Source organism: Physeter macrocephalus, chromosome 5 (assembly GCF_002837175.3).
Source record: "Physeter macrocephalus isolate SW-GA chromosome 5, ASM283717v5, whole genome shotgun sequence".
Taxonomy (NCBI): domain Eukaryota; kingdom Metazoa; phylum Chordata; class Mammalia; order Artiodactyla; family Physeteridae; genus Physeter; species Physeter macrocephalus.
Window position 1 is genome coordinate 60,142,475 of NC_041218.1, and position 21,700 is coordinate 60,164,174.

The window sequence follows — 21,700 nt, forward strand, 5'->3', positions numbered from 1 at the left end:
AGCATTTTATCCTTAGTTCCTTTAGTTACTTACTATTTCTTAACTCTAATGAGAAGTGTGCAAGAAGAAAAAGACTTAAATTGCAAGATAGAGGATTATAGGAAAGTCTAGACTTTCATAATGAATTGTGGCTGGAATTAGTCAATCATGATATCTTTTTTTTTTTTTAAGATTTGTTTATTATTTATTTATTTTTGGCTGTATCGGGTCTTAGTTACGGCATGCAGGATCTTTCGTTGTGGCTCGCGGGCTTCTCTCTAGTTGCAGCGTGTGGGTTTTCTTTTCTCTAGTTGTGGTGCGCAGGCTCCAGGGTGCTTGGGTTCTGTAGTTTGCGGCATGCAGTCTCTCTAGTTGAGACACGCAAGCTCAGTAGCTGTGACGCACAGGCTTAGTTGCCCCGCGGCATGTGAGATCTTAGTTCCCTGACGAGGAATCGAACCCGCGTCCCCTGCATTGGAAGGCAGATTCTTTACCACAGGACCACCAGGAAAGTCCCAATCCCGATATCTTTAAAAATAAAAATATTTCGTAGCTACTTTTTAGGTAATTTAAGAATATCCTAGAGAAAGGAGCATAATGATAATGAAAATAATATCTTCTTGCTGTTTCTCCTTTCCCTTACTCTTTTTCCACAAAATGGTTCAGCTGTTGCAATAAGACCCCAGGTTTCTTTCTTTTTTTTAATTTTTATTTATTTATTTATTTAGGCTGCGTTGGGTCTTCGTTGCTGCCCGCAGGCTTTCTCTAGTTGCAGTGAGTGGAGGCTACTCTTCATTGTGGTGCGCGGGCTTCTCATTGTGGTGGCTTCTCTTGTTGCAGAGCACGGGCTCTAGGCGTGAGGTCTTCAGTAGTTGTGGCACACAGCTCAGTAGTTGTGGCTCGTGGGCTCTAGAGCACAGGCTCGGTAGTTGTGCGCTACCTGTGCGCACACAGGCCTAGTTGCTCCATGGCGTGTGGGACCTTCCCAGACCAGGGCTCGAACCTGTGTCCCCTGCATTGGCAGGCAGATTCTTAACCACTGCACCACTTAGGGCAGTCCCAGGCCCCAGATTTCTTAAAAGTAGATCTCTAAGATAGTAGTCCACATTTGAATACTGAACCCAGTAAGCATGGTCCCAAACCTGGGATTTGTGGACATATCAGTAGAACTCTGAGCCTGCTTAGATATTCAGGCCAGCTAATTCTTTGGTCAGTAGGCCCTATCGTATGGTATTTGCTTATTGTGACCCATTTGTTAGCTTATTGGTTTGCACTGAATCTGATTTTTCTGAATTGAATCTTTTTTTTTTTTTGTAATTTACTCATATTTAAATAAAGTCTTTATTAGGAAGAGCAAGGGGAAGTAAACAACTGCCATTAAGGGTATTTGCCTTTTTCACCACCTGTGTGTTTTTAAATTCTTGTATTTCATTCATTCATGCACTGTCTAGAAATAACTTGGAGCAACACCTTTATATGACAGGATAGAGTGAATTGAATGTGGCACGATAAAGGAGAACAATGAGGATGAGGACAGAGTAGAACCAGATATGATACTACAGGTGTATATACCATATTTATATTATTTCTGAAGCTAAGTCTTTAATTTGGCTGTAAACTTTCTAGTCATCAGAAGGAGATGGAAACCCTGGTCCATTACATTCTTCACAGTGTTCATAAGATTAAAACAAACCATCTGCTCAAGAGAAGTATAACTCTTGGTATAAATAATGCATGATTTAGAGCAGTGATATTAATATTGATAACATCCTTACAGTAGATCCACTGATGATTGTATTAGGACATTTTCACACAGTGAACCTCAGTATGGACTAATGGCATCACATAAATATACAATGTAGTGTTCAGTAAAAGCAATTTAAATTACTGAGAGGAGAGGATGTATAAGAAATGATGGTACTTAGCTCTCTGTTGACCTAGGTTGGTGCTCAGGTGCTCTGTCATGTATGTCAGGTCAAATTTGTTAACCATATTCAAAACTTCTAGAATGTGTTACTGAGGGAGATGCGTCAAAAAATAACACTATAATTGTAGATTTATCTGTTTCTTCTTTTGGTTATGTCGGGTTTTGCTTTATGTGTTTGAGGTGATGTTAATGGATACATACAATTTAGAATTGTTATATCTTCTTGGTATATTGACCTCTGATCATTAGGAAATGTCCCTCTTTACTTCTAGTAATTCCTTGTTATTGATTTTGTTTGAGATTTGAAGAGCTGTATCAGCTTTCTTTTAGTAAGTGTTTGTGTGGTATCTTTTTCCATTCTTTTACTGCAAATTTTCCATGTCTTTTATAAGCAATGGTTAGTTGTTTATTTCTACTACAGTCTCAATCTTGCTTTTAAAAAATTTTCTCAGTCTTTAAGATGCATTTAGAAAGTTGCTATTTAATTTATTTACTGATATATTGAGTTTAAATCTAACATCTTACTATTTGTTTCTAATCTAACAAAAAGTCTTTCTTTGTTCTTTTTATCTGCTTTTTTGCCTTCTTTTGGATTAATCAAGTGGGGATTTCTTTTCTTATTTATTTTTTCCTATATTAACTTTATTCTTTGTGTGGATACCTACAGATAAAATTTAGAATATTTACTGGAGAGGATGATTGACTATTCATTAAGATGTCCCCATTCAGCTGTTGTGGGGGGTTTGTTTGTAAACAAGTTTATTAGCATGATTAAAAACATTTTTTGAATAATGACAAAGAATTTCTAAACATGAAAGAATATCAGTGGCTATACCTTATAACCAATATTTGAAATTGAATGGGCAAGCTTTATTGCCAGTCTTCCTTTTATTAAAAAAAAATCCATTTATTGGTTCCATGTGAAGTCACAACTTGTTTTGTTTGGGAATGAGTCCTTACTGCAGCTAAGCATAAAAAAATATCTTCCATAATTGGAGCGTGACCTGCATTACCGAATAAAGAGTTGGTAAAAATCCTCAAAGCGTTGGGGATTTGTTTTTTCTTAAAAACAAGAAAACATTCTTTTTATTCAAGTGTTGTAGTTCTTTGTGAGCTTTTAATAAATATAAATTGTCAATAAGTTAGAGGTAATACTCCCTGGCAAATGCCTTGAGTATGGTTTTCTGTGTAGCTAATGTAGTATAGATCTGTACATTTAACAGTTAAGATGGATTTATAGGTTTCTGAGGTTTAAACTAACATGATTGTGTTCTGGAATAGAGTTCCTCCTCTACTCTCAGATGAGCGGAGTGAACGCCCACTGGCTGGCCAGAATTCTCTTTATTAAAAAAAAAAAAACTACTTGTTCACAAAGGTAAATGTTGAATCCAGAAGTGTATTTTAAAGTCTACATATATATTATCATGACCAACTGTGTCTATGTAAGAAACACAAAGTTGGTTCAACATTTTTAAACTCATATAATTCACACATTAACTAGACGAAAAATGTATATAATCATTTTATCAGATGAAGACAAACACTAAATAAAGTTGAACAGTTATTCATGGTAAAAAGTTTATTAAGCTAGAAATACATAGGAACTTTCTTAACTTGTTATGTGAGGCTAACAAAAGTCTCTATCAATCATCATATTTAGTGGTCAAATGTTAAAATCAAGAATTTCCTTTAAAATTAAGAATATTTTTAACATTTCACCACTAAATGTTTTTTTTTTAATTAATTAATTTATTTATTTATTCTTGGCTGCATTGGGTCTTCGTTGCTACATGTGGGGTTTCTCTAGTTGTGGTGAGCAGGGGCTACTGTTTGTTGTGGTGCACGGGCTTCTCATTGTGGTGGCTCCTCTTGTTGTGGAGCATGGGCTCTAGGTGCGCAGGCTTCAGTAGTTGTGGCACGCGGGCTCAGTAGTTGTGGCTCACGGGCCTAGTTGCTCCGTGGCATGTGGGATGTTCCCGTACCAGGGCTCGAACCCGTGTCCCCTGCATTGGCAGGCGGATTCTTAACCACTGTGCCACCAGGGAAGTCTCCGACTAAATGTTTATTACCACATCTATTCAATGTTATCCTAGAGGTCCTAGCAAGTAGTAGACAAGCAAAAGAGATTAAAAAATATAAGGAGTGAAAAGAGGCAAAACTATCATTATTCACAGATAATAAAATTCAATACATAAAAAAACTCGAGCCTACAGGTCATTAGAATTAAGAATTTAGCAGGGTGGATGGCTCTTAGAATCATAAGACATCAGTCAACTCTGACAAACAAAAAACGTAATTTTTTTAAATATAAATTTATTTATTTATTTATTTATGGCTGTGTTGGGTCTTTGTTGCTGCGCGCAGGCTTTTTCTAGTTGCGGTGAGCGGGGGCTACTCTTCGTTGCGGTGCGCGGGCTTCTCATTGCAGTGGCTTCTCTTGCTGCAGAGCACCGGCTCTAGGCGTGCGGGCTTCCGTACTTGTGGTTTGTGGGCTCTAGAGTGCATGCTCAGTAGTTTTGACGCACGGGCTTAGTTGCTCCGTGGCGAGTGGGATCTTTCTGGACCAGGACTCGAACCCGTGTCCCCTGCATTGGCAGGCGGATTCTTAACCACTGCACCACCAGGGAAGTCCCCAAAACTGTAATTTTTTACAAGCTACCATTTACAATAGCAACAAAAAATATAAGGTAGCTAGTATGAATTTAACAAAAGAAGCTCAAGACCCATGAAAAGACATTCAAAAAGACCCATGTAAATCAAAAGAGATAGGAAGCCTCAATATTGTAAAAATGACATGATGCCAAATTAATCTGTGTATTCCATACAGTTTACATCAGAATTTGAACAGGGTTGTTTTTTTTTTGGAACATGACAAGTTGTTTCTAAAATGTAGGTGGAAGAACAACTTGGCCCAGAATAGTCAAGATATTCCTGAAGAAAACCAAGGTGAGGGAACTTGTTCTTTCAGATGCTGAGATTCATTGTAAAGCAATAGTATTAAGACAGTGTGGTGTAATCTCAGCAATTGACAAGTAGACCAGTGCAACAGAATAGAGTCCAGAAACAGACTGATCCATTCATGTTAGTTTGAGAATGATACAAAACTGACACTGCAGATTAGTGGGGGAAGGATGGACTAACAAATGGCTGGGAAAGTTGATGATTCAAATGGAAAAAAATGAAATTGGATCTGACCTCATACCATTCATGAAATAGATTTCAAATGGATTGTAGTCTCAAATATGAAAGGCAACATTTATAACTTTTAGAAGAAAATGTAGGAGAATGCTTATGTGATTTCTTATTTAACACAAAAAAATCCAAATCATAAGAAAAGTTTGATAAATTTGACCACAGTAATATTAAGAAAATCTGATCATGAAAAGATACTATAAAAACATAGAAAGGGAAGCCAAAAATTGAGAGAAGATATTTACAGCCCATGTAACTAAGAAAAAAGATTGCATTGTTATCCAGAATATACTTAAAACTTACTCCAATCATAAGAAAATACAACTAACATAATAGAAAAATGTACAAAACACATAAGCAATCTTTTCACAAAAGAGGAAACCCAAAGATTGGTGAACATAAATAAACATTCAACCTCATTAATAAAAATAAAATGATTGGGCTTCCCTGGTGGCGCAGTGGTTGAGAGTCCGCCTGCCGATGCAGGAGACACGGGTTCATGCACCGGTCTGGGAGGATCCCACATGCCGCGGAGCGGCTGGGCCCATGAGCCATGGCCACTGAGCCTGCACGTCCGGAGCCTGTGCTCTGCAGTGGGAGAGGCCACAACAGTGAGAGGCCCGCGTACCGCAAAAATAAATAAATAAATAAATAAATAAAATAAAATGATTGGCAAAGATAAAGTTTCACAGTAATATGTGATAACCAGTATGTAGGGGAAAAAAAGAAAACTCATACAACTATTTTGTTAAAACAATTTGATATTATCTAGTAAAATGGAAGATGTACAAATTCTATGGCTCAATAAGTTCACTTCTGCATATATATATGCTCTCCAGAAATTCTTGCTGTGTACCAGGAGACATGTTCAAAAATGCACAGCAACATCATTCATAATAGCTACAGTAAAAAGTTAATTAATTCTAGTCAAACCTTTCAACATAATGTTGAGCAAACAAAAAAATGATTTGAAGAATATTATGTACAGTTCATTACCATATATATAAAGTTTAAAAGCAAGCAAAATTTTTCAGTATATTCTTTAGAGATACTTTTGTGGAATAACTAGGAGAAAAAAACAGGGGTTACAACTAGGAACGAGACATAGAGAGGGCTTCAAAAGTACTAATTTTGTTTCTTAGGCTTGATAGTAGGTACATGGGTGTCTTTTTTTTCCCCCTTCTATTTCTATATGACTTACATATATGGTATACTTTTTTGCGTAAATAAAATATTTTAAAATAAAAAAATTAAGTAGCATAATTAAAAGATGAGAATGAGAAAAACCACAAAAGATTTTTAGGCTTAAAATATTAGTTTAAGATTTGTAAGAAAAAAAAAGCCAGCACCAGCCAGACATTTACATTGATAAGGAAATTCATGAGGTCTTTGGACTCCTCCAAGAAATTATTTTCTGCTGAGGCTGTAACTATGTGTTGTCTTTGTGTTTCCCTGAGCCCTCAATGTTTGTGGCTCTTTTCTGCTACCTGTGGATGTGAGGCCAGGCCAGACTCCTACCACCGCATCTGATTTATTTCCTGATAGAGTCTGAGAGTACATTAAACATTCACTTTTAGCACTGGAACCCAGAATTTTAAAAGAAGGTTAAAGACATGATTAAAGTCAGAATTCATGAAATGGAAAGTTATTAAAAGGAAAGTGAATGCTTACATTACATCATCAGGAGTGTCTTATACAAGAGCATGAGATACAGAGCAGTGAAGTTATTATTCCATGCTGTCATGTTGTTTAGTTCTAAATTGGGGCAGGGGAGAATTCTTGACTAGATTCAAGCTTTCTTTATCATGCCTATAGATATAATTTTTTGATAAACTTTCACAATTTTTATTTTTTCCTGAACAGATTATTTTCAGTAATTTTTTAAAAATTTATTTATTTTTGGCTGCGTTGGGTTTTCATTGTTGCGGCGAGCGGGGGCTACTCTGTTGCGGTGCGCGGGCTTCTCACTGCGGTGGCTTCTCTTTGTTGCAGAGCACAGGCTCTAGGTGTGTGGGCTTTAGTAGTTGCAGCATGTGGACTCAGTAGCGGTGCGCGGGCTCTAGAGCGCAGGCTCAGTAGCTGTGGTGCACGGACTTAGTTGCTCCGCGGCGGCATGTGGGATCTTCCTGGACCAGGGCTCAAACCCGTGTCCCCTGCATTGGCAGGCAGATTCTTAACCACTGCACCACCAGGGAAGTCCTTTCAGTAACTCCTGATCCCCAATAAGTAATTTTGACCATGAAATATTATTGAATTGCACTAATTAAAGGTTGAACATTCCCAGTAAATCACTGTGAAAAATTTTAATGAACAAGCCAAATGAATGAGAAATCAATACTTATTGATTGTTTTCTGGCATATCATTAAAGCCAAAATCTGTTCTCTTACTCAAAAAGTAAAGCACCTAAATTGCCTGTCTAGTTTTGTGCAAGTTTTGCATCTGTCTATGTGTAAGCCATTAAGACTTTTGTTGACAAATCAATGAGGCATTCAAAAGGAGGTATTTAGTTGCAAAACGGCAACTCTCCTTGGTTCATATTTCTCACTGCATCTTCATAAGTTCACAGAAGTCACCAGACCCTTCAGTCATACTGAGAATATGTATTAGTGCTAGAAGAGATCTAAAGTTGTTTTGATGGAAAGCAAGTTATTTTTTCAGAAGCTAAGTAATTTTCTGTTCATTTTAGGAAAAGTGAGCTACTTCGTATTTTATTTTGGCTTTTGAGTATTTTGGCTTTTGAATAAAATTCAATAAAAATAAAATTTTATTCAAAAGCCAATTGAACTGTAAAGGTAGATTATGATCTTCTGGAAGTCAAGACAATTTTAACCCAAATGTGGAATATAGCTCCTTTTCAAGGAGACGTCACAAGATAGCTGTGACGTTTTGCAGTGTTTCTTATATTTTATAAATATGCTCTGGTTCACCATGGAATCCTAATTTTATAGATTGGAAGACAGCATATGATTATGCTAAGGTAAGCTGACTGAATGAATAGGCTGGGAAATCAGGGTGGAGGGATATAAAAGTAGGAAGGAGAAGATGCTGCACAGAGTGGTTTGTACATGAAGTATGTGCTGTGGGTTGCTGTAGATTATTTAAGATTTCACTTAAGATGTCTACCAGCCAAAATGGAAACACAATCAATCATGGGGTCACAGCATCTATAGAATTAAAACTCGAACGATGAACAGCTATTTCTGGAATTAGGACCAGAAAATTCTCTTGTGTGCATGGTTCTGAACAGTCTGCCCAACATGTTGTTCCAGTAGTTATAGTACTGAGATCCTTAAGGTTTTTTCTGTTAATGTGGGGCACAGACATCAGGTTATAACTGAATTCTCTTAGGTGGACATTAAGTAATGTTCTACTTCAATATTGTGCCCTGATTATTTCTGAGACCTATAGGAAATTCCACTTATGAGGAAAGTTAGGAAAAATTAGAATGTATTTGAAAATTTGAAACTGAAAACTCTGTTGCTTGTGAGCTTTCTGGTGAAACAGAAGGGTTTGGGGCACCAGAAAGTCATTCTGATATTTATTTGGGTTTTAATGTTTGATTTATTCAAGTTACATTATCAAAAACCTAGTTCTTTACGTTTTAAAACTTGATTTGCAAATCACTGCTTTGAATAATATTTAGTTCCTATTTACAGACTTAGCTAATTGAACATGTACAAACATTTAAAATTGCATTTATAAATTTGTTATATTTGATTTCCTTTTTAAGTACTATTGTTAGCAACTGACAGTCTTTGCAAGTACTTAAGAAGCTCTTATACATCTGTTGTATTAAACTTACAAGTATTCTGATCTTTAAGTTTTCTTAAATCTTCTAATGCTGTATTATGCAACTCAGTCTTCCTCTAGTCAAAAGATACTCTCCCATTTAGGAAGCCAACAGCTATCACCTCAAGTAACTTAGGTTATTTTCTACCAAAGACATAAAATCTGAGTTCTTCCCATACTAATCAAGGAAGATGTTATGTCACAGTATATAATTTGGGGACTTGCCTAACTAGCATGCTTGGAATTACTAATATCCAGAGATTGTTGACAGAAAAACTGATTAGATTCCTATAAGCAACCTGAGTGAGAATACAGAAGCTTGTTTATTCTTGTCATATCAAAGACACTATAGTGTTAAGAAAAGGATATTCACATAAACCACCTGCCTAGACCCAAGCTCTGACATGACTTCATAGTCCTACTCACAGAAGTCTGCAATTCCCAGCCGGTTTGCCCATTTGATTTGATTTTACATTTCTTCAAATTTTGGGTAATGCAGATCTTTTCTATCAGAGTCTAAAGACAGCTTACAATGAAGGAGTCTGAAGATATTTAAATGCCCTATGGTCTAAATCTCAATTCTGTATCCCTTTATATTCTCAGAATCAAGCAACTCTTACAAGTATTTCAAATGATATATGATGGAATTTAGTTTTTTATATAGTTTTTTTCTGACTTGTAGTCACTTCTTCCATGGGTAGTCTAGCCTAGTGGTATTACTAAAGAGTCATTCCTGAGATATGAACTGTAGAAATGATCCCTGAAAGTATAGTCTTAAGAGATATAGACAGCAAAATTTGGACCTCTCTCCCCATGAGAATAGGAGTGTAGGTTGACCGTATGCTGAAGAAGGCTAAGTTAAATATCAGACTGCACTGGAGAAGCACTACATTAAAACAAATTACCAAATTATGTTTCAAAACCATACAGATAGTTTTTAGATTGCATTTATTCATAAATAGGTAAAAAAAGAATTCCTCAATGGTTTTCAAAGATTAGCAAATGAAATGTATAGTTCATACAACAATAAACTCAGACCTAATTAAAAAATTAAGAAACAGCAATAATCTTCTGCTTGTTCTAAAATGGTAAGAAATCAAATCAGCCTCCTAAAATTTCCTAAATACTACTTGGGATACAAAATATATCAGGTTTTGGGTGGTTATAAAGAAATCGACTATTAATAGAGTTCAGAGTGAGAGTTGCCCATGGATGGGTTCCTAACCAAAGTGCTATCATAAGATGAGCTGAAGTTGTATAACTTGGTCTCAAATTACCATGTCTGATTCAGTACATCCTCCCCATACAATACTGAAACAAAGTAGTAACTGGAAGGAAGCTAAACTATAGGGCCCTTATTTAGTCCCAATCACCTGGCAGTAAAATAGCAAGGCAGGCAAACAGTATCCATAGATGTGATGAAAGAACAGCCTTCTCACATAGGGCAGGCCGACAGCCACAGGGATTTCGACGGAGTATCCTGGGCTGATAAGAACCTCTGATAATCCTGAGTCCTACAACACTAGAGCTGTCAGATTAGAATGGAATTAAGATGTCTGTAAAAGTAAATTTACTGAGTATGTGTTTTTTTCTTTTTTATTAATTTTAACTACATAAGTAATATGTAGATTTTTTTTAAAAATACATAATGCAAAAAAAAAAAACCCAACAAATTTAACATTACAAATAAGACTAAAGTACCTGTTGACCAACATCTCCAAATCTAATATCTTCTTTGGAGGTAACCACCATTATCAGTATGAAGTATATCTTTCCAGCTCGCTTGCTATGCAATTATATGCATATATTTACTGTTGGAAAAATGTATTTTATGTTGCTGGGATATTTTAATATTTAAAATGAATATACACGTTGTTCTGCACCTTGCTTTAGTCACTTAAGAATATCTTGCTAAGGGCTTCCCTGGTGGCGCAGTGGTTGGGAGTCCGCCTGCCGATGCAGGGGACACGGGTTTGTGCCCCGGTCCGGGAGGATCCCACGTGCCGCGGGGCGGCTGGGCCCGTGGGCCATGTCTGCTGAGCCTGCGCGTCCGGAGCCTGCGCTCCGCAACGGGAGAGGCCACAGCAGTGAGAGGCCTGCGTACCGCAAAAGAAAAAAAAAAAAAAAAAAAAAAAGAAAGAATATCTTGCTAATCTTTTTATGTCAATAAATAAAGACATTTGTTGAGTGCTTATAATGTACTCTTTCAAGCATTTGTATATCTATTTAATGCATTTCATCTTCATGACAATGCAGTTATTATTATGTTGTTATTATCATGCCCATTTTAGCAGCTGAGGATTCTGAGGGAAAGAGAGATTAGAGAAATTGCCCAATTGAGTGACAGAGCCACTGTTTTGGATTCTGTTCAAGGAAGACTAACTCCGGGTCTCCTCTCACGGCAACTATTTTACACCGCCTCTCTGAGGTACATTAGCCTACCTCTGAATGCGATGTGTATCAACCCAAAGCCCCATGGGTCCATCTTTTGTGAACTTGCAGTGACTGAACGATATGCAGATACTGTTCAAGTTTAAAGATGCCACCGAGTGCCTCATTATGCTCGGCATTTCGGTTGATAATAGCACAAGCCAGGCAGTGTGATGGTATAAGCTGTGTGTGACTGTTTTTGAGGAGAATAATGCACATAAGAATGCGGAGAAGACCCCATTGTTATGCTGCACCGTTCCCCTACTTCCCTCGCAGCCTATGTCTGATCTGTGAGCAGCATTCCATTTACGTCAAAAATCACATCAATCTAGTGAAAAAACTGAATGACTCAGAGCATTACTGTAGAGAACTGGTCTCTGTGTAATATGATCTATAACATCCTAATTTCACAGAACATTTTTCATAACAGCTGCTAAAATTGTGATCGAATCCATTAACTTCTTTTAAAGGATCCAATGTGAAGCAATATTGAAGCTAGACTTAAAATGCAGGTGTACTGAGGTGGAGTCCCACCCACTCAAACCTGCATTATCGTTAGCTACTTCATACCTTTTCTGCCTTTGTCTGTCTATATTTATTGATCCACTTGTGTCTGCTCTTCTTTTGTATTTCTAGCTGCATTTGGGTCAGAGATAGGCTATTTCAGAGTCTGGAGGGTCTGAAAGAAAGAACAGAGAAGAAAGGAGAGAGGAAAAGGAAGTTTTCCTCTAATTCTAATGGACAGCAGAACAAGATACACTGGAGACAAGGGGTAGAGGAAGAACCCAGGGTCTTGCGTTTATGAAAGTAGTGTTATGCAATGCTATTGATTAAGATCTCTGTAGAGAATGAATGACAGTGAGAGAACATGGCCACCGAAGCCCTTACATTGAGCAGCTCATAACTTAGAAATGTTGACCCAGTTGGATTTCTCCTGCCACATCATCATCCACAAAAGTGACAGCTAATTTTTCTATGTAAGAATTTTATTCCTTGGATAAATACAAAGTCAAATAAAATCCCTCCATTTTATTTTTTCTTCCGATGCTATATCCTTCTGGGAATTTGTAAAGTTAGCCCTTGACATGTATTTTTGTTTGGAACGTAGAGTAAGACTAAAAAGAAGTTTCGAAGAAGGTGGAAGGTGACTTGTGAAATTTACTTTCAGACTTGAGAGTGTCCTTCTAGAAAGAAGACAGGCTTCTGAGGACTGAGCTCTATCCAGTCTTCCACAGATTAACTGCGATAAAGTCAGTACACAAGTTAGTGACCTGTGAGCCTTGGTTTTCCTACCTGAGAAAAAAGGCTGGGCCAGAATCCCTAAGGTTCGTTTGAATTATAATATTCTGATTCTTATATGACATGATAGAAAAATATAGCTTCTAGTGGTCGTTAGATCACCCTTCTAGTTATCCAGCAGCATAATCCTGTACACATTTTCCTTCTCTCTCACACTAATACTCCTGAGGGGGTTGTAACTTGCAGTGTCTTTAGTAGTTGCTTCCTCTGGAGAGCCATTTCTTCCAACTTCCTTCTGGTATAAGAGTTGTTGAAGTGAAAGTCCTTACCTCCATTCCAGTTTTATAGATCTTAAAAAAAATTTTTTTCCTCAGGATTGGAATACAGATTACTGATTTATAATCCATTAATCACTACTGTAAAGAGGCCCTGAGATCTTTGTTTTCAGGCCCTCAAAAATTGTTAATTGGATGTGATGTGTTGTTGGCCACTTGGATAATGGATTTAAAGCACTGCTTCTCAGACTCCAGCTAACTTCATGTTTAATAGGTATCCTTACATGTGTGCGCTCCAGCGGTTTGCACCCAGTCAGTGGTAGCTGATGATAAAGCAAGCATACAAGATTGCCATTTGGGGGTTGTCCAACACCAGGACCAGGCAAATTACTGAACAGTAATGGGGCAGAAGCCCCAGAATAATTCTCTCTACTCTCAACCCTGCTGATAAGCACTTCTCACATTCCCTCACTTTATTTGTTCAGCACCTAGTGATGAGGTAGCTACTGCAATCCTGGATGTTATATACTATGCTAGGTCCTCCAGAGTTAGGTCTCTATTGCAAAAGGAACCATGTTTACAAAAGTAGAATGAGCTTCCTGCTTGGTTCTTTTTGTCACCAGGTAACCAAAGTTGTTACTAAACCAACCAAAGAAGAAATCATCTGAGAAATAATTTTTCTATAGTTTTCAACGTCTTCCATTTTTATGCTCTTCCACGTATGTGGAAGATTAATAACATTTCATAATAACATGTTGGAGAAGTGAATTTTCTAGACTAGTCACATCATTTGTGAATTGACAGCTGAACACAGTGAACTCTAATTGCATTGAAATCTTATTCTAATAATTTGTTCAACACTAGCTAAATTGGAGTGTACAGACTAGTGGCCTAGGAGTCAAAAAACTAGAATACGTAGTAACGGCAGCTCATAAACTAGCTATGTGGATGAGGACAAGACAGTCAAGTTCTCTGAGCTTCAGGAGAGGAAAAAATATACTTGGCTGCTCTGTCTCTTGGGGCTGTTGTGAGGAACAAATGAGATGATGTATGTGACAGTGCTTGGTGTTATAAAATGTACAGTCTAAATATGAGATAGATAAGTTGTAAGATGTGTGTGTATGGCAGTATATCTAATTATATTATTGCATTCCTCCATGTGGTATTTCCACTTTTTATATGTAAACAAGAGCTGGTGAAGTTGATTCTCTCCCAATTATCACAAGTCCTAATGGGCAGCTACAGGTTCAGATTTTATTGAAAAGAGGAAATTAAAGTGATCAAGGAGATTATTTTTTCTTCATTGACATGTAAAAAATAAAGGGACAACTGATAGAAAATATTTAGCTGTCTTTAAATATGCTTGAATGGTCTGACTTTTCTGAATATCCACTTTTCTTTCAAGAAAGAAAAGGCAAATGAAATGAAAAGGCAAACCTTCTGTACATATTGTTATTCAGTGGATGTTTTTTTCAGGGAAAAATATATTTAATTTTATTTGTTAGAACCATATGCCAAGTGCTAAGTTCCATAGATAAGAAAGGTACAACCTGAGGTGCTTCCTTGTTTTGCTTTTATAATATATTTAGAACATAATAATACTTCATAATATTTAATACTGTGAAAAGAATTTCCTGGGGTAATGCTACTGTGAAAAATTGTTTTACTCTATTAATATCAGTACATATTAATATTTTCTACAACTCAGTTATTTGCTTTATTCTTAATAATTTAAATCCAAGAAGCACTTGATTATCAATTTCTTGAACATTATGACTTCATTTAATGACTGCCGCTCTGAAAAGGTAAAATAGGATTAATGACCAAACTTCATTATTTCTAAGGAGTGGCTACATATGTAAATGTAAGGAGCAGTAGCATTCCAAATAAATTCAACTAGGGGAACACTTTTCCTCAGCCAGTGCCTATTCAGCCAGTGTTCATGGGTAACCTACCCTCTTCCCTTTTAGAATGGCAACTTTTGAGTCCTGACTTAGACTCTGGGCAGCAAGGTTAAGGGTGGGGAGAGGCAGACTAAAGAGAACCACAATGGTTTCTCCCTCTTTACCAGGTCATTTTGTGTGTGTTCCACTTCACTCTTTTTTTCTTTGAGTCTTTTTATTTAAAGACTTAAACACTTTCCTTTGAAAAATCAGTGTAGTTTCTGCTGGGGAGAGAAGATATCCAGGAAAAAAAAAATGAGACAAAGACGCATACACATAACTTGGAATATGAACTTAAAAGTTAATAAAAGGAAATTGGGGGGGCGGTATTTCTTTTAACTTTTCAGCTCTTTTACTTTATCTTACAGTTTTATTGAGATATAATTGACACAGCACTGTATACATTTAAGGCATACAGCATAGTAATTTGACTTATATAAATCATGAAATGATTATCACAATAAGTTTAGTGAATGTCCATCATCTCACATAGATACAAAGTAAAAAAAAAGAGAAAAAAATATTTTTTCCTTGTGATGAGAACTCTTAGGATTTACTCTCTTAACTGTCATATATAACATACAGCAGTGTTAATTATATCTATCATGTTGTACATTACATCCCTAGTACTTATTTATCTTATAGCTGAAGTTTGTACCTTTAACTACCTTCATCTAAGTCCCCCTTCTCCCACCCCACCTCTGGTAACCACAAATCTGATCTCTTTTTTCTGTGAGTTTGTTTGGTTGGTTGGTTGGGGGTTTTTTTGAAGTATAATTGACCTACAACACTATGTTAGTTCCTGTTGCACAACATAGCAGTTCGATATTTTTATGCATTACAAAGTGATCACCACAGTAAGTCTGTTTACCATCTGTTACTATACAAAGATATTATGCTATTGTTGACTGTATTCACCACTCTGTACATTTTATCCCCATGATTCATTTATTTTGTAACTGGAAGCTTGTACTGCTTAATCTCTCTCACCTATTTCACTCATTTCCATATCCCTTCCTCTCTGGCCACCACCTGTTTGTTCTCTGTATCTAAGACTCTGTTTCTGTTTCATTATGTTTGTTCATTTGTTTTGTTTTTTAGATTCCACACTTAAGTGAAATCATACAGTATTTGTTTTTCTCTGTCTGACTTATTTCACTTGGCATAATACCCTCTAGGTCCATCCATGTCGTTACAAATGGCAAGATTTCATTCTTTTTTTTATGGCTGAGTAACAGTCTGTTGTGTACACACACACACACACGCACACACCACATCTTCTTTATCCATCCATCTATCAATGGTCAGTTTATTATACTTCATCCATAATACTAGTAAATTAAGTACTTGTGGTGGTTTACCTGTTTTTTGTTTTTGTTTTGCTTGGATAGCCCAACCTTGTTTTATTTCCCCAGCTATCTTAAATTTACTGTTGAGGTAAGTTCTTTGCTGGTCTTTCTAGAGAGTTCAAAGAAGAACAAGCTAAATTTTCAGAAACTCTGTTTTGGGTGGAAAAAATATATTAAGACCAAAATGGTACAGTCCTTACAGTTACAGTCTTGGTAACTTTTGCTATAGAAAATTTATGCTGATGGTCACCTTTTGTTATCTGCTCTTGACCTGGCACCTGACTTTTTAAGTTTTTTTTCTTGATTTCTAATCTCCCAACTTTGATACACCTTCTTGTATCTTTGTTCATCCAACACTCCAGCATGCATTCGTGTAAATAAATAAATACAAGTGTGTGCTTTTTACAGTTATGTTGTAGAAAGGTTTTAATGGTCTTTGGATGTTAGATTTTTGTTGTTGACTTGGTCATCTTTAGTGTTTGTTTCTTCCCTTAGGCTTTGTACATTTCTCCTAAATCTCACTGATTTCTATGTTACCTCTGTTACCAGACAGGCCGCCATGGTTGTCACCTGTTTCTTGCCTGGTATTACTGATAACCTTGAGATTTTGTTATCAGTGTCTATGGTCTCTGTCAATCCTCTCCAAAGTTTTCACAGATTATTTTGCAATATTCTTTTCTTAGACTTTAATGAAGCAGTCCCAGAGACAGAACGCCTGGATTCAAAAGCACTGAAAACCCGGGCCCAGCTTTCCGTGAAGAACAGACGCCAGAGGCCCTCTAGGACAAGACTCTATGATAGTGTCAGTTCAACAGATGGCGAGGACAGTCTGGAGCGAAAGGTGAGTGCCCCTGACCACTTTCTGACTTGTGAGTTTGGGCTGTATCCTTGTTCCTACAGCTTATTGAAGATAATGATTTTCCTGCAGCCATATTCTGTATTCTAGTTGGAAACAGCTGGAATAGTTCACTTCTTTGTCTCCTAAATTCTTATTCACCTCGATATATCGTTGTAATTCACATTCTTTCTGTACTCATTTGATGAACTAATAACCAAGAGCATTATCCATATTGTCATATTTCATGATGGTGCTTTTGATATTCAGCTGTTGGTTTTATCTGATGGTAAATAATGAGTGTACAAGTCATTGTTTCTATATGTCTTAGGTATCTGTGGTAGCTACAAAGGTAATATGGTGAATTGTTGTGAACTATGTAGTCTTATCTGTAAACCAACAAAAATGGGTTTTCATAGGGATTTACTAAAAAAAAAGGTCCGTCTGATTTCAAAGTAAGTATCACATGGGACTGATGCTCAGTGGCATAACCTCCTTTATAATCTCTTATACCAACAGCCTCCAAACAGTTTCTATAACCACATGCACATTACCAAATCACTTCTGCCCAAGGGTTTGAGAACTTCTCCAGAATCAGATTCTGGTGCTTCATCCCTCACTCCAGTGGCTGGCAGTGTGCCCTTCTCGTCTGACCACATAGCTGAATTTCAAGAGGGACCCCTGCACCCAGAAAGGGAGCCTTCCTCCTCTACTGGGGGAGACACGTCATTCTCCTCTCCTTCAAAATCTGATCATGATATGGAAGAATCTCCTTGCCACCATCAAGCCACCACCAAGAAAATACTACAAGAAAAAGGTACTGTTAATTTTGTTGTTGTTTAGCTTTTGTTTTGTCTGACTTCACTAACACCTCAATTTGTGCCATGTAAAAATGGCTCTTTTCAAAAAAAAAAAAAAGCAACAAAAACAAAGGCCTGTGTCTTTTCATAGCTAATAATTAATACTGCATTCCTTTTATATTATGGGACCAGAGAACACCCTTCTCTCATTTTTACTTTATTTTACTTTTTAAAAATCTTTTCCTACCTGATTAGTATTTCACTTCTTCAGCTTTCTACAAGTTTACTATTGAAGGAAATTCTTCAGGAGGCCTTCGAGAGATTTTGTGTAATAGTAGCCCATAGTTTCAATAACTACTAACATAATCATTTAGAAAAAATATATATATATGAAAGTGAAAACAATATAGGTCTTAACCCATTAATTGGTTTTTATTTAGAAGAAATTTTCATAGTAATTTATATTGCAAAGAATGTGATAGAAAAGCTATGATAAAGATAATGCAGGGAGATTAGTCAATAAACTTGAAAATATGCTCCTAGAATTAGCATCAGAATTTCATAGCAGTGTCAATAGATTGTTGTTCTTTTAATTGTATGCTTTAATTTATAGAAGTCATAAATTCCTGTTTAAACAAGTGAAATGATTCAGAGATATATAAAGAACAGGTTCATTCTCTTCCTACCACATCTGATGTGTTCCTTTAAAGTAACCAAGAAGATTTGGTTATATTATTTTCACATCTGAAATGCACATAGATATATATGGTGTGTATGTGTGTCCGTATGTATATATATATACACATATATTTTAAACATGTATATATATATATATATATATATATATATAAACAAAAATAATTTCTGGTGTGTGTTTTGTTTTATATACTTTTTTTATAAAAGTGAATTCTACAAATGACATTCTGCAGTTTTGTTATACACATGATAATATTTTATGGACATCCCTCTGGGGCAATATACACAAATTTAAATGACAAGATAATCTTCTATAGTGAGCCGATAATATAACTGAGGCAAACCTTGTAGTATTGATGGACATTTAGGTTGTATCCCAGGTGGAGGTAGGTTGTTGTTGTTTATTTGCTTGTTTGCTTACCACTGTGAAAAAGATATAAGTATTCTGATGCTTTACATTCTTGTTTGCTGATGCTTTCATTTCTGTAGAATAAATTTCCAAAGTTGAATCGGTAGTCAGAGTATATTGTACTCAGAGGAGAATGTATGGCTTTAAATGCTTTTATTGTAAAAAATAAATACTGAAAATAAATAAAATAAAGGGAAAGAACAACCAAAAAACAGAAAATAGAAAGGAGGGGATAATGAAGATAAAAGCTGAGTTTAATGAATTTTTATTAACATGAAAAGCCTACTCTTAACACCTCCACAAAAAAAACGCCGCAAAGCTATGTAAAAGTGAATAGCCCCCGGAAGGACAGGTTAAGAAAAAAAATAGAGAAACCAAAAACACCCACAGCATTTGAAATGAGAAAGGAGATACAGAGGTTAAAAAAAATTTTAAGATAGCATGCAAACTCTATGGCAGATTTGAAAATCTAGAGGAGATAGAGGATTTCCTACCAAAATATAAAGTACTCAAAATGGTCTAAGAAAAAGAAAACCTGAATAAGCCAATAAGTACAGAAATACAAAATATATTTTTATAGCTTCCATTTAGAAAGGTACCAGGCCCAGGTGGTTTTATAACTGAATTCTGACTCAACTATAAAAAAAATAGATAGGAAAAGATAAAATAGAGCATCTATTTTATGTTAATTATTCCAGGAGGATGTTTTTCATTTATTTTATGTAGCTAGAGTCTTAAAAACTAGTAAAGATCATGTGGAAGAAGAAAATCTTATTATACCTCAAGAAATATATCTTATTTCTTATTCTTATTATATAAGAAAATCTTATATAAAATCTAAACGTAGATTCATTTTAAACATGATGCTCGTAAATTAAATCCAGGAGTGAAAATTACTTATATTCCATAATCATGTAGGGTTGATTATGGAAATGTAAAGATGGTTTAACATTAGAAAATTTAAATGTATGAATCGTCATATCAACAAAGGAAAAGCGAAGTGTTATAATATTAATAGACATTGAAAGGAATTTGATATAATTTTTCAGATATTTCCTATAAAAACTTGTTAAGTAAAGAAGGGATTAGGAAAAAAATCATCCAAATAAGATTAGTTATTTACCAGAGAGCAATGACAAAACATCATACTGAATAGTGAATCTTAAGCCACACAAAACTAGCAGATTATTTAGAGACACAAACAAAATGTTGAGGTTACAAGTGGAATGACAAAGTTAATTACTTGGGAGGAGTGTCAGGGAACGAAAATGGAAGAGAATATACTGGAGACTTCCTAGGTATAAACTTCATGGGAGTGGGGTGAGAAATGAAATGGGTGTTTATTTTATTGTTTTTCCTTTAAACTCTAAAATTATTTTATAAAATACTCTTGATTTCAGTAGACAATTATATATATACAAAGTTAACTGACAGACTTTATATGTCTAACATACAAGTAGCTTCAAAAAATTTTTTAAGTCAAGCATAGGCTAAGGTAATAAATCGTCAAATTATTGAAGAGAAAGTTCATGTTACTTATAAAATATGAAAAGGTGATCAACCTCATTACTGATCAGAGAAATAGTCATTTGAGTTAGATACCCATCAGATTACTTCCACCAACCAGTGCTAGCAAAGATGTGGGACACATTCATTACAGGCATGATTGTGCATCACTACACTGAAAAGTCCATGCTCACTTATCTCTACCAGAGCAAAAGTTGTAATCTTTCTACAGATACATCCTGAACATAGAAATACAGTTGATTGTGGAGGCTCACCTTGTTTTGTAACTCTTAGCAAGTGTCATAGCTTTATCCCTGATATTTTCCCTGGTTTCCTTCCCTGAGCCTATTGATTTGCTGGAATTATCTTCCACAGACTGGTCCTAAGCACAAGTCTTCCAGAAGACGTTTTAAGGTAAAAAATAAGTACTTAGGGAGTTCAAGATACTAGCGGAGGCAAGAGAAAATATGTCAAGCCTGCTAATTCATCAAAAGCAGTTGTAAAGTTGGTGAAGGACTTACACTGTGATTTTGGCCTACTTTCAAAAGAATGAAGGCTTCAGAAACTCTCATTAACTAAACTAAATTGTGGATTGTAATGGCACTTTTATAGAAATATACTTGTGTGAAGCCCTCTGTCATCTCCTCAAGAAAAAAAAAAATGTGTATAGACCTTACCTGGTTCATAAGAAGGCAAAAGAGCAGAAGCATATATTTTGGAAATATAGGTTAATACTTTGTAGTCCACTGTTGGAGTTTAAAAGGCGTAACTTAGCTATCCGAAAGAAAGTACTTTATAGTCGGAGAGTGGATCCCTCACACATGAAATCTGACTAAAATTTTTTAAAAGTGGCTACATCTTGTCTAGATTATTTCTCTTTTCCTTTTACTTCTAAAAGCAGATGTTTCATCTCAAATTGGAGAAGTATTACATGGATGTGAGTTGTGCTTCACAGTCCATTAGCAGTAATATACAGCAAAATGTGGCTAGCAGTGATTAGCATTAAAATGTGAGAATTCCGTCTTTTCTCCAATACCTCCTTTGCTTGCTACTGCCTCTTCTTTGGGATTAAGCTTCCAGCTGTAGTAAGCAGGACCAAGAAATAGGGGGTGGGTAGTTTCTTCTCCAGAGACAAACTCTTAAGCTTTCCCATTTTTTTATTTTCCTGGATTGATCATGCTTCTGGGTAACTAGAAAGGAGCAATTAATTGAGCTTTTATAAAGTATTAACTTTATAAATAGTTACTAATATGATAACCATTATTAGATATTAACTATGACCAGATGAAAGCAGTGCCTCACATTCTTTCCTTCCCTTGATAAAAGTTTC

The 21,700-nt window shown here is 35.9% G+C and overlaps 1 protein-coding gene across 8 annotated transcripts in view; it reads left to right on the forward strand.

Moving 5' to 3' along the window:
* PPP1R9A (protein phosphatase 1 regulatory subunit 9A) overlaps positions 1–21,700 on the forward strand; it is a 324,716-nt gene that overhangs the window by 272,025 nt on the left and 30,991 nt on the right. For 5 of the 8 annotated variants that reach the window (XM_028490016.1, XM_028490017.1, XM_028490018.1 and 2 more), the window contains 2 exons: positions 16,808–16,965; positions 17,479–17,776. In XM_028490016.1, the coding sequence (XP_028345817.1) occupies positions 16,808–16,965; positions 17,479–17,776 (456 nt within the window). The remainder of the gene's footprint in view (positions 1–16,807; positions 16,966–17,478; positions 17,777–21,700) is intronic. The other 3 variants (XM_028490020.1, XM_024130139.2, XM_028490024.1) reach the window with 1 other exon arrangement.